The following is a 14,696-nucleotide window of genomic DNA, read 5'->3' as shown; positions in this document are numbered from 1 at the left end:
TCCTGGAAATATTCAGCTTTGGTCTTTGGTATTCAGAGATATGAGTGTATGAGGCTTGCTGAAAGTCACATGCTGGAAATGAGCTGATGATTTTGAGAGCTTCTGTTCAGTTTGCCAAGCCTTTAGGGAAGGGCACACTCCTGTTAACACACTGCACCACATGCTAAGTGCTTTGACAACTCTCTGGAGTCATTGAGGGTGAGGCAGAATGGATAAATATAGAATATATATATATATATATATATATATATATATATATATATATATATATATATATATATATATATATATATATATATATATACACACACACACGTGTGTGTATATATAGGAATTTCTTGAAGCATATTAATATTGTATATGTGCATGCATTTCTACATATACACACACTGATGACAAACGAAAGGAAAAACAACAAACTCTGACTTAACCTGGGCATCGATTATATAAGTCTCTGGAACTGTAGTGGAGGGATGAACAGCATTCTTCCAGTAAACATTGCCCCTATAACATCGTTACTGCTTTGACGGTGGTGGCAGGGAGCACTGTCAAACATCACTTCAGACTCCTACTCCAGTGTTTACTTGGCTTGAGATCTGATTAATGGGTGCATCTTTTTCTCTTTATCAAACTATTGTCAGCTCTCATGTACTGTAGAGTTGACTGGGCTCATTAGGAAGAGACCACTAGAAAAGAAATTTTGCATACATATAGGATAACTGATTAGAGACAGTGTATTGATTTTCAGTGACCCTGCCATGAAAGGGGGCAATTGGTCCCAAACTATGCTAGCCACGATTCAGTCTAACATTTGTATCATTAGATCCTTTTATATATATATATACACACATATATATATACACACAATAAAGACATTTATTTTAATTGATTCTTATTCTGCTGCATATTCGAACACACTGGGCTGCAGTCTAAGTGTTTTGACAGCCCTGTGAGGTCAACACAGGAGAGAAAAGATGGCTGGCAGCCAGTACATGCTGATTTGTTTTTAGGTTGCCCTTTTGTACAGGGACTCTGATGACTAAAACCTCTGAACTGACCGGCTGTGTTGGAGGAAAAAGGATCAAGTGACTTTGTCTTGTGTTCCAGAGATGAAAACATGTGAGACATTAGAAAGTCTTAACTACTACTAAAGAAATCACTGTAATCTCATTATGATCGGCCCTCACCACTATGGTTTCCGTCTGGTAACATCATTACCTTGATCTGAAACCTGTTCGCTATCTTCAGTCTAAAGTCCAGAGTTGGAATTTAGTTTGACTCTACAGAAGAAGGCAAGTTTAAAGCTGGTATTTACAGAAATGTACAAAAAGACATATGGGACAAGGCTGTCAGACAGCTCTATTGGCCTCCTTTTTATACATTTGGAACACTGTGATATTATTTCCCCCTGTCACAGCTTCAAATCTGTTAGTCTTCCAGCAGCAACACAGGAGAGAAAAAGCTTGAGAGAGAAAATCACAAAACGCTGGCATATGTCAAGGGACGTCACACAGGTTATCCTAATTAGCCCAGATAGCCAGGGATAGCACAGATCCCTGTTTCTGTCCCTTTGAATGTTAATAATGGCCGAATAATAAATATGACCATTCATATTAGTAATTATAGTAGTAAGTATAATAACAATATCAAGATAAGTTGAAAAAATACATGTAATATGCCTAACACCATGCAAAACCAAGGGTATGATGATATTTCCATATGACTATATACTTTTTAAGTACTTTTTGACCATAGAGTATACACATTTACTAAACATGCATTACAATAAGCAGTACTGAAACAGCATTGGAACAGTGAAACAATGAGCCCCAACACAACCATTTATTGACAAACAGACCTTTTTTTAAGACAAAAACGTTGTAGCATCCCCACTCAAGCGAATGGCTCTCAAATTACACCACCATTTAAGCTCCATACAAATCAATAATTATCAGATTTCAAATGTCAAGACTCGTCTCCTAGAGAATCAGTCACAGAGACATGACATGGATGATACACCACATTATGTCCTGCACAGCAATCACAAGGAATCACACTGCGTCTTAATCTACATCTAATCAGAATCATGCCAAACATTCATAATTGAATTTGTATCATTAATCTATAGCTTTGTTTTTTAATGAGCGCATATATATATATATATTTATATATTTATTGTATTAAGGCACAGTTCTGATTGATCTGGAAAAATAATCCCATTTGTCTTCCTATAGTTTATATATTTCTATGCCTCTGAACCTTTGTTCTCCTTATAGATGAAATCTATGTCTGCTATAGTGCTGTATGTAAATGACCTACTTGATTGTTTATTTCATTTGGATGCATTTCAGAGTAATGTTTCAGAATTACAGATTAATGCAGTACTTTTTGAGACTGGCTGGTTTATAAATGTATTTTTAACTTACTGATGTAAACTTCCAGAGTTTAATTAAGCTGTTGGTAATATAAACCTTGCTTACACAGTTAGCTGGGTCAGGAGATTAGTTTGGTGTCAGTTTTATTTTTAATTATTCTTATATTTTTTAGATTTCCTCTGGCTTCTTACACGGTTCGGTAATTAAAAAAAGAAAGAAAGAAAAGATTTGTGTGGGTAAAAGTGTCGAAACGGAAACAAAATGTGGATTTGAATGGATGGAGGTCTGGAGTGAGAATATCTCCTTCAAATGGTTTAATGAGAATGCTACTGTCAGCATGGTTTCAAAGAATTTATACTTAAATCCTTTTGGTTGTGTAGATCAACAGCCATGGCAAGTGACAAAATAAGAAATGTTTGGAGATTTGTGTGTGTTGATTGCTGCTCACCGCTTCCAGAGTCCAGCTGGTTTTAACAGCTACAATGATTAGTGTTGTATCGTTGCACAGTTGGTGCCTTTGTGCCTAAAGTGGGTTTTACAGCCTACTCTCACGATGCCAGCACAGCCATAGCCAGAGGTTAATCAACCTCAAGAATACTTTTTACCGCACTAGGCTTAAATGTGTAAGAAACGTTTCTGCAACCTTCTCTTTACCTTAAATCTTGATATGAACTTTCCAGCTTTTTAATTTTTGCTGCCTCATGTTCGTCATTCTTATTAATACTTATGGTCACAACAATTTAACATTCTTTTTTTAAATGTTTATATTTTTATGATTATAATATGTTGACTATCAAAAATATGAATGCTAAGTAACTGAAATGTACAGTACAGTGTATCGTATCATTTGATATGCATTAAATAATATGCATCTTAAAGTAAGTTGTTCGAAAGAATATCAAACCCCACTTCTATCATGTGAGGTGTAATAATCAGTTACCCACACATTTTTATGATCTGATATGTAGGGAGTTCCCAAATATAAGTACTATACGCTTTTAATAGCACAAACATGTACAAGATTAATTTGCTATGTACGTAGAAAGAGATCGAGGTAGAAACAGATGTATTTGAATGCACTCACAGCTAACTTTTCTCTTACAGAATTCTTGGTAAGTTCACATTTATTTGCAAGATTCAAAAAGAGATCTAAGGCTAGAGTGAGCTGCATGAGTCTGAGAGCGAGCGCTTAGAATTGTTTGTATTGTAACAGCCATTTAAGTAACTAATCAAGAAAAGAAGTTTGACACAGGCTTTAACAATACAGCGTTGCCTAAACCAGGCACTCCGACTTACTCCAGACTGTATAATTCAACGTTGATGGATACGCTATAATCCACTTAGCCACTTCCCATAGTGAACATGGCAGCCTGATGCAAGCCAGTGTACTTCCATGCTGTCTGACAGGCGAGCATCGAGCTCCAACGTCTGTACAAGTCGACAGGAGTCCGCCGTGGATCATATTTCACCGTGCTCGTAAATGCTTGAGTCACGAGGGAATGTCACAGATTTAGAGCATCCAGTTTTTTACTGTAGCATAAAGACATCGTGTCGAAACCTGTTGGATTATAGTGTGTTTTGCAGTACAGTTTGCGACATATGTACGGGATGTATGGCAATTTAAATATGACCTGCTTTAGAGAGAGATTCAAATGAACGGATAAAAGAAAACATTTAGTAACATGTCAATATGAAGTCTTACAAGAATCAATGCAATTATGCTGCAGCTTTAGAACCTCAGCCTGTTTTATTGATGGATTTAATAATATTTTGCATTGTGAAGAGAGTACTATGGTTCTATTTTCAGTTTATCTTTATGTAGCATTCTTTTATGCTGCATATTTGAATCCAGAGTATTCATTCGTCTGATGACTCTCTTCCTCTTATTCGTCAGTGACGGAGTGGGGCGACGATGTGAGGCCTATAACTGAAGATGAAGCCATGGTCATCGTCAACCATCAGGCCACCGGGGACGTCTGCACTTTAATGATGTGCTTACAGGATAAAGGAACGGTACGTTTGTTTTTAACATTCAGCTGTTTTCCAAAATATAGGGCATTGTTTTAGATTTATTTTACTCTATTTAATCCACACCTGAATATAAAAAATGCTGAATAAGCCTCATGCTCTGAGCTTTTGCTAAAGGCAAATGGAAATGAGAAACACTATGTTTCTGAATTAGAACCACCGAATTTCACCTTGTTACTCTCAGAGTCAGGAAGACTAGAACATCACCTCAGGAGAAGGAAACTTTTTTGATTTTTTTTATGTAACAGAAGCCAAGCCAAGCACGTAAGCTTAATGTTGGAATTTTTAGCATTGTTGAAGTAGGTGTTTGCAGCATTTATTATGTTCTCTGGTCGTCCATCTGAGATTCTTGTTAGCTCAATATCTTACCAACCAGTGGGTGGATGTTTGTAGGATTAGTATGGAATTCTCATTGTAAGAAGCAAATGAACCGATCAGATTTTAGATTTGGTCCAAAAAGGGCTGAAATATAGCTCTTCTTCAATACCTTCCTCCCTTTTTGAAGAACATTCTAAGGTTATTTCAGGTACCAGTCTTCTTGATGGTGGAGACATCTCTGTCAGGGTTGGCCTCACATAAAATCTCTTTAGGCATCATATTTTCTCGAATGTACCTGACTTTGGAATACCTGGAGCGTATATATATTCTGGAGCAGTATCGTCTCAAATCAAACACAAACATCCAGACATCACATGTTTCTTAAAGCCTCTCATTTAAACATGGAGCGGAAAATCTCTTGCCATTTTGCCAAATCATCCAATTATTAGCAGTGCATTATATGTCACTGTGTGTCTCACTAAAATATTACTAAAGTAAGCAGGATGAGATTTCCAATCAAGTGCAAGGATAGTGACTATAGTTCCACTATAGTGTCTATATATAGATAGTGACTATAGATCCACACAATATCTTACATGTACAAACATCAAAATTATATTGCATAATTGATTACCTTTTCCTCTTGCAAATAGAACAATAAAATTCCATCCTTTTTTTATTTTTTCTAGACCATTTAAGATATCATTCCCTCCTTCTCCCCGATAGTCCATGAAGGATATCAAATATACAGTAAGAGAAACATGAAAACCCCCCCCCCCTTTTTTTTTCTTTTTTTTTTTCTTTTTCTGTATCAGCACAGGAACTGCTGTCACTGACTATTCGTTTCATTCTCTGGCTTTAGTATATTTACTCAGCCGTGTTACGAGCGTGTGTGTATTCTGTCAGTGCAGTATGTTTGTTTTTCTGGTGCCTGTGATCATTTTAGCAAAACATAGTCTAGTTGCTTATCATCTCACCAAGTGCTAGAAGGAAGGCAGCATGTACCAAAAGTGTTTTATTACAAATGGGTTTTATTCCATCACCTGTCAATATAAACTCATCCTATGCTATTCAAAGATTGTGGTGTTCGACACCGTGAGTCGAACAAGTATTGAGGTATCTTTACTTCACACTGTTCGCTTTAGTTTTCATTGTAATCTCACCGTCTATTTCATTCAAACACTAACACGTGTACGCTCCAAATACATGTCATTAATTGTCGTAGTTCCTTAAATTCTAATGGTCCGATTACAGTATGGTTCACAGCAGAAGCACAGAGCACAATGTGATACTATATTGTGATTAATCAGTCCAGTAAAAGGAACTATAAACCTGTTGGAGTGGTAGAAACTCTTCTTTGGTGCCACACCTTATAATATAAATACTAATGAAGTGGTTAAGGAATCTTTGCTCACTTCCCCAATTAAGTTCCCCAAAAGTTAAACTGAGCAGCAATACAGATATAAATGATATGAAGCTTCTCTGGACAATCACTATTGTTAACTAGTAGCACTACTTTATTAGTTGTAGTTTTTTATGTTAACACAAGTTTCAACACAAAAACATGACAGACCAAAGACATGAAAGGCTGCTTAAAAATAATGGCACAGATCCATTCAGCAAACACACACAGCAGCACCAGAGTCATCTCAGTTCAAGTCAGGGTGGCTTAGATCCAGCTAGGGCAGATGAAGATCTACTGACCTTAATCACTCTGCCATCAAATACAGGTCCTGAGCCAAGTTCTGAGGTTGTTAAGTTTTAGTAGGACAGAGGTTAGAGAATGCAAATTATTTCCTGGTGATTTTGCTATGGTACATAGTTTAGCAGTGTATTATGACACTGTAGATTTTTAAAATAGAAACTCTGTCATCTTTGTTGTGCTTTTGATCCAGTACCTTCGTCATCTTTAGAGCTTTCATTTGAACTGTATCATGTCTGTTTCTCATCTTGTTCTTTAGTAAAGATTTTCCACACTGCCAGCTAGCTACAGTACAGACATTCCGGATGTTGTACACCATAAATGGCGTCATCCACCATTTTCTTTTGCGTCTGGTTGCTCTAAAGTGTATTCTCCTTCTCTGGAAGTTCTCTGTCTATTATATCAAGTATCGAAAAATTGTTCTTCACATTATAAAGTCTCGGGTTTTTGACCAATGGAATAAAACACACTGTCATGGTACAATTAAATTTATAGTATAATGCTAAAAAGGATTAGTGGAGACATCTCATTACATAACAAGCACAATAGTTTAATGTTGAGTACAATAAAATATAAAGTATTAATTATATTGATGTGAAGATTTTTCTAATTATCAGTTTTAGGTAAAAAAAAATCATAACAATCGATATCCACTAGGGCCACCTCTGATTAGCTGGCAGGTTGTGTTATGCTTCTACTGAGATTTCTCTAACTGGCCAAAAACACAGTCACATTCAGTCAACGCTCCTTATACTACCTAAAGATACTTACAGACCATGACAACATGCATAAATAACGGTTTAGGACTAGCCCAATCTCTATGCTCTGCCACCACAATTAAACTAATTATCTCAATTAGACAGAAAGGAATGCTTACTGAAACGATGTGTGTGAAAATGCTGTAATTTATCTGGCAACAAAAACACTCCGCTGTCTATCCGAGCACTGACCGGGACTAATACCTTTCGCAAAACACCCAAACACTGTGCTCTGTCTATTTCACTGGTCAAATCCACATCAATAAAAACGGTTGAATTTATTTTTTATTATGTAAAGGTTGTGCAGCAAAACCAAATGGATGCCAAATCTGTCCTTATTACCTTTTATGTTAAAGATAATTATTTTAAGTATTAAGTTACTTATTCAATCCATTTGGTGGAAGATAATTAATTATTATTAATTACTTAATCATGAATAAGGTTTCGTTTAAAAAGTGGACAGCTCAGAGATGTTACCATAGCAACACTATAACCACAGCGTACCCAGTTAAAAGCGATCTGCTATTAGAACCGACTTCCATTTGTTATATATCATTATATATATCTGGGTAATTTGTTGGACATTTTCTTTATGTATTGGCTGATGACAATTCTATATGCTCAAAAATGAATCACACATAGCGAAGACCAGTGTATTAAAAACAGGTTTTTACCTGTACAGTAAGCACCAGATACAGAAACAGGCAATAAATCATTGTATCTGCTTATAATTTAATCATAATAAACATTAAAATTCTTTTACACCTCATGTACACCATGGAGTAGATTTATTGTCTATAAGAGCACGGATCTGGCTGTAATTTTGCTTGCAAAGGAAGCCACAAGTTTATATTAATGTGCTTGTTGTAATACGTTTCTGTAGTTACAGCTTATTCACAAGGACACAATAAATAATGTAGAAACATGTCTTTTATTTAACAATGATTAACAACTGCTGGTTGATGTGAAGTTTTCTGAGTCTTCAGTGTCAGCTTTTTTAGTCAAAGGTAAAACTGTTGCTTTAAGACTTCTGCCACATTCAGTCATTTCTCAGTAACTAATTGTGTGTGGTTGTTAATTTGGTTTATGAAGTAGTGTGTTTTCGCACAACATTAAGTGTAACTATAAATAGATTTAAAAAAGTTTGATGTGGTGTTTTGTACTAAATTGTTGTTGTTGGTCAAATGCTGTGGTATAATAGCAATAAAACATTTCAGCTCTACTTCATTCCAGGCCACAATCCAGCTCTGCTCTGTTGACTATTTTTCTGTAACAGAACTATCCATTGTATCTTAGTGACCAACTGAAATGTCACTCAGGTCTCAAATGATATAAAGACCACACTGTTTGGTGACTAACAGTGTTTAAGTGCGGAGTGAATGTGTAATAGTAATGTGTAATGAGGTCAACTGTGTGTGTTTGGTGCACTTTGAAAGAGATTTAAAGGTTATCAGTTACAGTCCATTAACCATGTGCAGGTGTGAGGGACTTGTTTCAGGTTTCCTATGTAAGGCACGTCGGTCCTTCCATTTACATATCTACAAGGAAGTCCAAGGAAAGTGCACGTAAAACCTCTGCAGGCAAAACCGGTTTGAAAATCAAATCTCTGTGGCGATTTTGTGGTACAGGGATGTGAGCTAAACACACATCACGCTATGGAAGTTTCTTTGTCTGCTGTAGGTACAGAATGTAGAGCGTAAAATAGTTTGTACAAATGATTAAACTATACTAGTTTGTGATGGCAGGTGGATTTTTTAAAAGCATGTTCTGTTCTTCCTGTGTTTTTATATGTGGGGGGAAAACGAAGCTCAGACACACAGGCAGAAGTCATCAAAGGTTCTTCAGCCCTTGCTGAACTCACACACACAAACCCAGAGGTCATTCCTACAGGCCTGCTGTTTGCATTGCCGCCAATGAAATTTTCTGGGAGGACATTTTTTCTAGTGAGATTATAGATAAACATTGTTTAGGTGTAAGTGGTTCAGGATTCTGAGGATCTGTAAAAGCTACAGTACATGTACTGTAAATAATTTTGACTTTCTCTTGATATCAATGTTGATTTTTTATTTTATTTTTTTTTAATTGAAGCACTTAAAAAACACATGACTTTGTATTACAAAAATGTAGCTTTGTATTCACACACACATCTTACGAATATAAAGTATAAATTCATCTCTAGGGACTTTGTGCGTAAACATTTTTAACAAAATCATTTCCACATTAGATTTGTTAGAGGATCAGCTTGAATTCCCTCCCGGTTACTGACCCAGTGTCTTTTGCTGGCATCAGCCCAATACTAATCCGGTGTATTTGACTAATGTCATCTCCACTCTATAGTCTAATTATGGGTGATATAATTATGATAAATCACACCAGAGTACTCTTTTTCTGTTAAGGTTATTATTCAAAATAGTTGTTCCTTTATATCCAGTGTATATGCATGAAGAAAAGTAGATGAACCATGATCTGTGTAAAACTCGCTCACTTGTATTCTAGTAGTTGAAACTGGTTTGATTTAGCTTCCAACACACGGTTAGGACAAACCCCAAATGGCTTCCTGTTCACTACAGCTGTTTACTATGTAATGTCTAATATATTGGTGCTGTTGGAACTACATACACAGTGCCCAGTAGATCACTATCTGGGTTTACTGCGGAAAAAGATTGTTGTGTTGTGATTTGTTTTGATTTTTACCTTATTACAATGTTAATTGTATTTCTTTCCTTCTTTTTCTTTCTCTTCTTTCTTTTCCTTCCTTCCTTCCTTCCTTCCTTCTCCTTTCTTTCTTTCTTTCTTTCTTTCTTTCTTTCTTTCTTTCTTTCTTTCTTTCTTTCTTTCTTTCTTTCTTTCTTTCTTTCTTTCTTTCTTTCTTTCTTTCTTTCTTTCTTTCTTTCTTTCTTTCTTTCTTGTCTGCACTAGCTAGTTCTCTGTTTCCTGAAAGTGGAAAAAATTCTTACTTAGTTCTTTTCTTGTCCTCTCTCTCGCTTTCTCTCTCTTTTTTAATACAAAATTCTTCCCATGTTTTATGTTTGTTACTGTTTTTTAGGTGGTGCGGAAGATGATGTGGTTAATGGACCATGTGTTTAAATACACAAACTTTGGCCTGGTGTCTCTGATCCATGGAGATTTCTTCATCAGACAGGTGAGCCAACAGTCTGAATCAGACTACTTACAGAGAAATATAAGAATCATAAATGGAGTTAGTCATGCTCTAATGTACACTGTATCACACACAGGGCAAAGCACATAGGAACAAACAGCTCATTTACCTGAAGAGTCACCTAGACAAGTATTACTACAGTCGAGACAGGAAGTGGATAGTTCTGTTTCCTGAGGGGGGCTTCTTGAGAAAAAGGCGAGAGACGAGTCAGTCATTTGCCAAGAAGAATGACTTACCCCACTTAACACACGTGACACTGCCACGCCTCGGTGCCACTCAGGTAATCCTGAAGACACTTGGACCACAGCAGGAGAATGGCATGCTGGGAAATGACACCGGCTTGTCAGCACGGAAAGGTAAGAACATACGAGGTTAGGGATGCCCTGATTCCACCATGTATTTGGACATTGAAGTAACACTAACTAATGTGTCAATTTCACTGTGTTAGAAAACATCATGTCAAAACAACTCTTATTTATCTCAAAACACTTATTTATCTTAAAGCGAGACAGCACAAGCACATTAGATTACATTTTTGGCCAAGTCTATATTTAAGCCAGGTCTACATATTAATCACTTGTATATTATATATTTACGGATTATGCCAACATCAGTTTTGTTCATTTGTAATGCCTGCTGGGGTTATTATAGGGTTGATCCCTGAATATACAAAGCATGAATCTCAGAATGTAATCTTCTTTTATCCTCCTAACTGTAAAATCAGCTATAACCTAGGTTAATGCACTTTTCTTATGTGGGTGGGATAAAGGGGAAACATTTGTTTAAATAGATTTATGCACATCTATATAAAAGCTGAAGCACTGCATGAAAAGCTAAGAATAAATGCAACTTCATTTTCACTTTGAGGTCTACAGTTATTTGTTAAAAACGCAAGCAAATATGTGGCCTAAAAGTGAAGATTATCACCGTATTACAGTACATATAAACAGTTCGTTTTCAGACAGGCCATAAAAGGCAGTGCTTTGTAGCACTCAAATGCAGTTGTGCATACAGAGCACTGTGTAGGTTCTAGAATGCTACAGTGTGTACCCTGTGTAGTGAGAAGATGGAGTAAATTTAATGAGTGAGTGAGTAAAATTGTAAATTTCCCTCATGTGGAACGAACAAAGGGATTATCTTATCTTAAGTAAGTAAGTAAATGAATAAATATCAAGCAAATAAATAAACTAATGTAGAAATTAATGACTGAACGAATGTTTGTGTGTGTGTGTGTAGGTAGTAAATCTAGAGGCCTGCAGTGGGTAGTGGATATGACAATAGCATACCCTGAAGCCAAACCCATGGATATCCAGACGTGGATTTTTGGCTACAGAAGTCCCACTGTCACGCACGTGCACTACAGGTAAATTACATTTACATTTCAAGCATTTAGCAGACGCCAGAGCAACTTGCATTTTATCTCATTTTTATACATCTGCGCAATTGAGGGTTAGGGGGCCTTGCTCAGGGGTCCAGCAGTGGCAGCCTGGTGGACATAGAATCGAACTCACAACCTTCCGATTGGCAGCCCAACACCTTAACCACTATGCTTCCCCATCCCATGACTCCCAATCATGCAACTTATTAGTGTAATAATCAATATACAACAATAAAATGAGTGTGTAAATCAGTATATTGGTGAAGGATCTGTTTGTTAAGCATCGCTGTGCTTTTCGGTCAGTCTCCTGATTTAACTACTGGTTTGACCTGAACACGTGTTCATGCTCATGTTTTCGCATTACACAGTGTGTCTATGTTCTAGTTGTGTTTCAACACACTTCTACAAGTTACCAGTGGTGAAAAAATGAGCTCTGTGGCTTAATGCTGGTGTTGGTGTTTGGTGAGGTGTGTGTGTGTTTTTTGATTTTTGCTCACTGAAGTGTTGTATTGCCTACATTCAGAAAAAAAAAATATTTTTTTTCTGCCTTTGTCTGAACTCAGAGCTCTGTGCTTTTTCCCCTGCACAAAAACTCATATCACATATCATATCACAATTAGAATTTAATTACAATTATGGTGACACTAATTAAGCAGAGTCAGTTTACAGATCTGCATTCTAAATCATACATCTTTTAATATCCAAGCTTGTTTTCTCCAAAGAGGAGTATATCCTGCTCAGTGCTTATATTTTAGATGAATAATATTAATTAAAACTGCTTCAACAACCACAGGCCAGTTAGCAAGTGACAAATCGAACCTGTTTTAGTTCTTGTCTAAGCACTCGCAGTCAAGCTTTCGATACAGAGCACACAGTGTGTTTTAGGAGTTTGCTATTTTGCGGTTAGGTCCTAAAGCACAGTGGAGAAGATCCAGTGTACTCATGAAATTCCACAGTGTTGTATTAAGTGTTAGTGTCTAAGTGATGTACCCTAGAGCATACAAATCTCCCATAATGCACTTTGCATTACAATTGAATGCACTTTGACTTGAAAGAGATGTTGGTGTAGTACTGTAGCGCTCTACTGTCTTCGCTCATTGGTAGTCGCTGCACTAGGTCACTCCATATTTGAATAAAGTGAAATTGTTCTCAACTTTGTCACACCGCTGGACACGCTGACGTCTAGACACCAACGGTCGCTGCCAGCTCTCGCTGAAAATAAGCAGTCTCCTGTTGCTGTGACTGACTGCTTCGAGCATTTGGAATTTTAAAGAAAAAATTTCATTCATGACTCATATGTTATGATACTCATGATCTCCAGCAGCATCGTAACATACGAGCCATGATTGAAATGTTTTCTTTAAAATGCCAAAGGTTTATCTATTTTAACATTTTTATGTTGTTGGCGGTTTTGTCAACCACATTTTTCAGACTTTCACCAAACTTGTTCAGTTCAATAAATAAATTTGAAGAAAAAAAAAGTTTGAAGGAAAAATAAATTTTGAGCCTGTGTGTGTATAATAACTCGGGGAGGCTTAGTGGACGTGATACCACATTCTTATTTTCATATCTGTGTCGCTGGATAAACTTGACATGGGATTGAGTGCTAATTCTCTGGTTCTGTGTTCTTTCTCCTCGCCTCGTCGTCATCAGTGTTGTCTTCTCTCATCCTCTCTCCCTTTTTCTCACTGCGTTCTTGCTGACACTGCATGCCGCTCTCAGGAGAGCTGCTGTGATTTACTGAGGTTTTTTTAACTCGCCCGGTCATCATCTTTGACGAAGGCACAGGGAATCAGGTTAGAAACGGAGCAGTACATGAAAATCAGAACACAGCAAAATAAAGCAAGAGTAAAACATCCCTGATTGTGATGAGATGAGCGTTTAATATGTATAATAAGGAATAAAATATTGGAAACCAATCAGTCATGGGGTGTGTTAGGTATATTTGATGTTGTGGAATGACCATGATACTAGTTCCTTTATAATCTTCTCTTTTAAATAGCAATTGAAGTTAAGACAAAAGATGTAGAAAATATTTGAAAATTATTTGTACCGTTATAAACAGCGCAAACAACTGCAAAATACTCATATACTGTATTCATTATTTTGTACTAAATACATTTCCACAGTAAACCATTTTATTCAGCAGAGTTAACAGCTGAGTTGGAGTTCTAATGCATGGAGAATAGCAGGATTTCTATATAAGCTAAACATAGAAATGATGAGCCATAAACTTTTTTAATGCTCATTGATGAGCAGGCTGAACTTCCTGCAGCAATCATGCTCTGTCTCACTCACACTTACACACACACTCACACACACAAACAATATTGCTCTCTCACAGACACTTATCGTACTTGTTCTCAGCTGAATGCTGCTTTGTCCCCAGTGACCTCATTTTACCCCAGGCCTTTAAGACCTGGCTTTACAGAGGCTCTCTTTCCTCCCTCTCTCTCTCTCTCCATCACCTCTTTGTAGTCTTTCTTTTGCTTTTAAGCCTGGATCTGGATAATAACACTAACACTGTCAACATCAATGACCCCCGACCCGTATCTCACATTCTTTCTATCCACTTCTTCTTTCTTCTTCTTCTTCTTTCTTCTTTCTTCTTCTTCTTCTTCGGTGTCTCTGTCTCTTCTTTTAGCTGTTTATATTAATCATCGGCTGCTACCCTCCCTTGAACTTAGTATTAGTTTACTTAAGCAGCTTACTGTGCATATTCTGTATATATCATGTATTGCGAAAGTTAGCATACATTTCGGAGATTTGATTTCTTTTGTCGGTTTCAATATATGTTTCTTCCTTATTACAAAAGAGTCTAATCCTAAGATAATAGAAGAAGAGATGGAATGTGATCAAAAGTTCGATGCTTGTTTTCTGAATGCAATACCATAAATATTGAGACACCTAAATATGCTTTTGCAGGTGTCTTCAACCTCATTATTATTTCCACTGGGCACTACATGTTATACGCAGC

The 14,696-nt window shown here is 36.7% G+C and overlaps 1 protein-coding gene across 4 annotated transcripts in view; it reads left to right on the top strand.

Moving 5' to 3' along the window:
• lpgat1 (lysophosphatidylglycerol acyltransferase 1) overlaps nucleotides 1-14,696 on the top strand; it is a 45,774-nt gene that overhangs the window by 14,266 nt on the left and 16,812 nt on the right. For 3 of the 4 annotated variants that reach the window (XM_027166282.2, XM_027166283.2, XM_047801841.1), the window contains exons 3-6: nucleotides 4,270-4,388; nucleotides 10,228-10,323; nucleotides 10,418-10,697; nucleotides 11,578-11,704. In XM_027166282.2, the coding sequence (XP_027022083.1) occupies nucleotides 4,270-4,388; nucleotides 10,228-10,323; nucleotides 10,418-10,697; nucleotides 11,578-11,704 (622 nt within the window). Of the gene's footprint in view, nucleotides 1-4,269; nucleotides 4,389-10,227; nucleotides 10,324-10,417; nucleotides 10,698-11,577; nucleotides 11,705-13,372; nucleotides 13,505-14,696 lie in introns of those variants that run through there. The other variant, XM_027166284.2, reaches the window with a different exon arrangement.

This window comes from Tachysurus fulvidraco, chromosome 16 (assembly GCF_022655615.1).
Source record: "Tachysurus fulvidraco isolate hzauxx_2018 chromosome 16, HZAU_PFXX_2.0, whole genome shotgun sequence".
Lineage (NCBI taxonomy): Eukaryota > Metazoa > Chordata > Actinopteri > Siluriformes > Bagridae > Tachysurus > Tachysurus fulvidraco.
The sequence above is the reverse complement of the archived record's forward strand: the minus strand, read 5'-3'. Positions and strand labels throughout refer to the sequence as shown.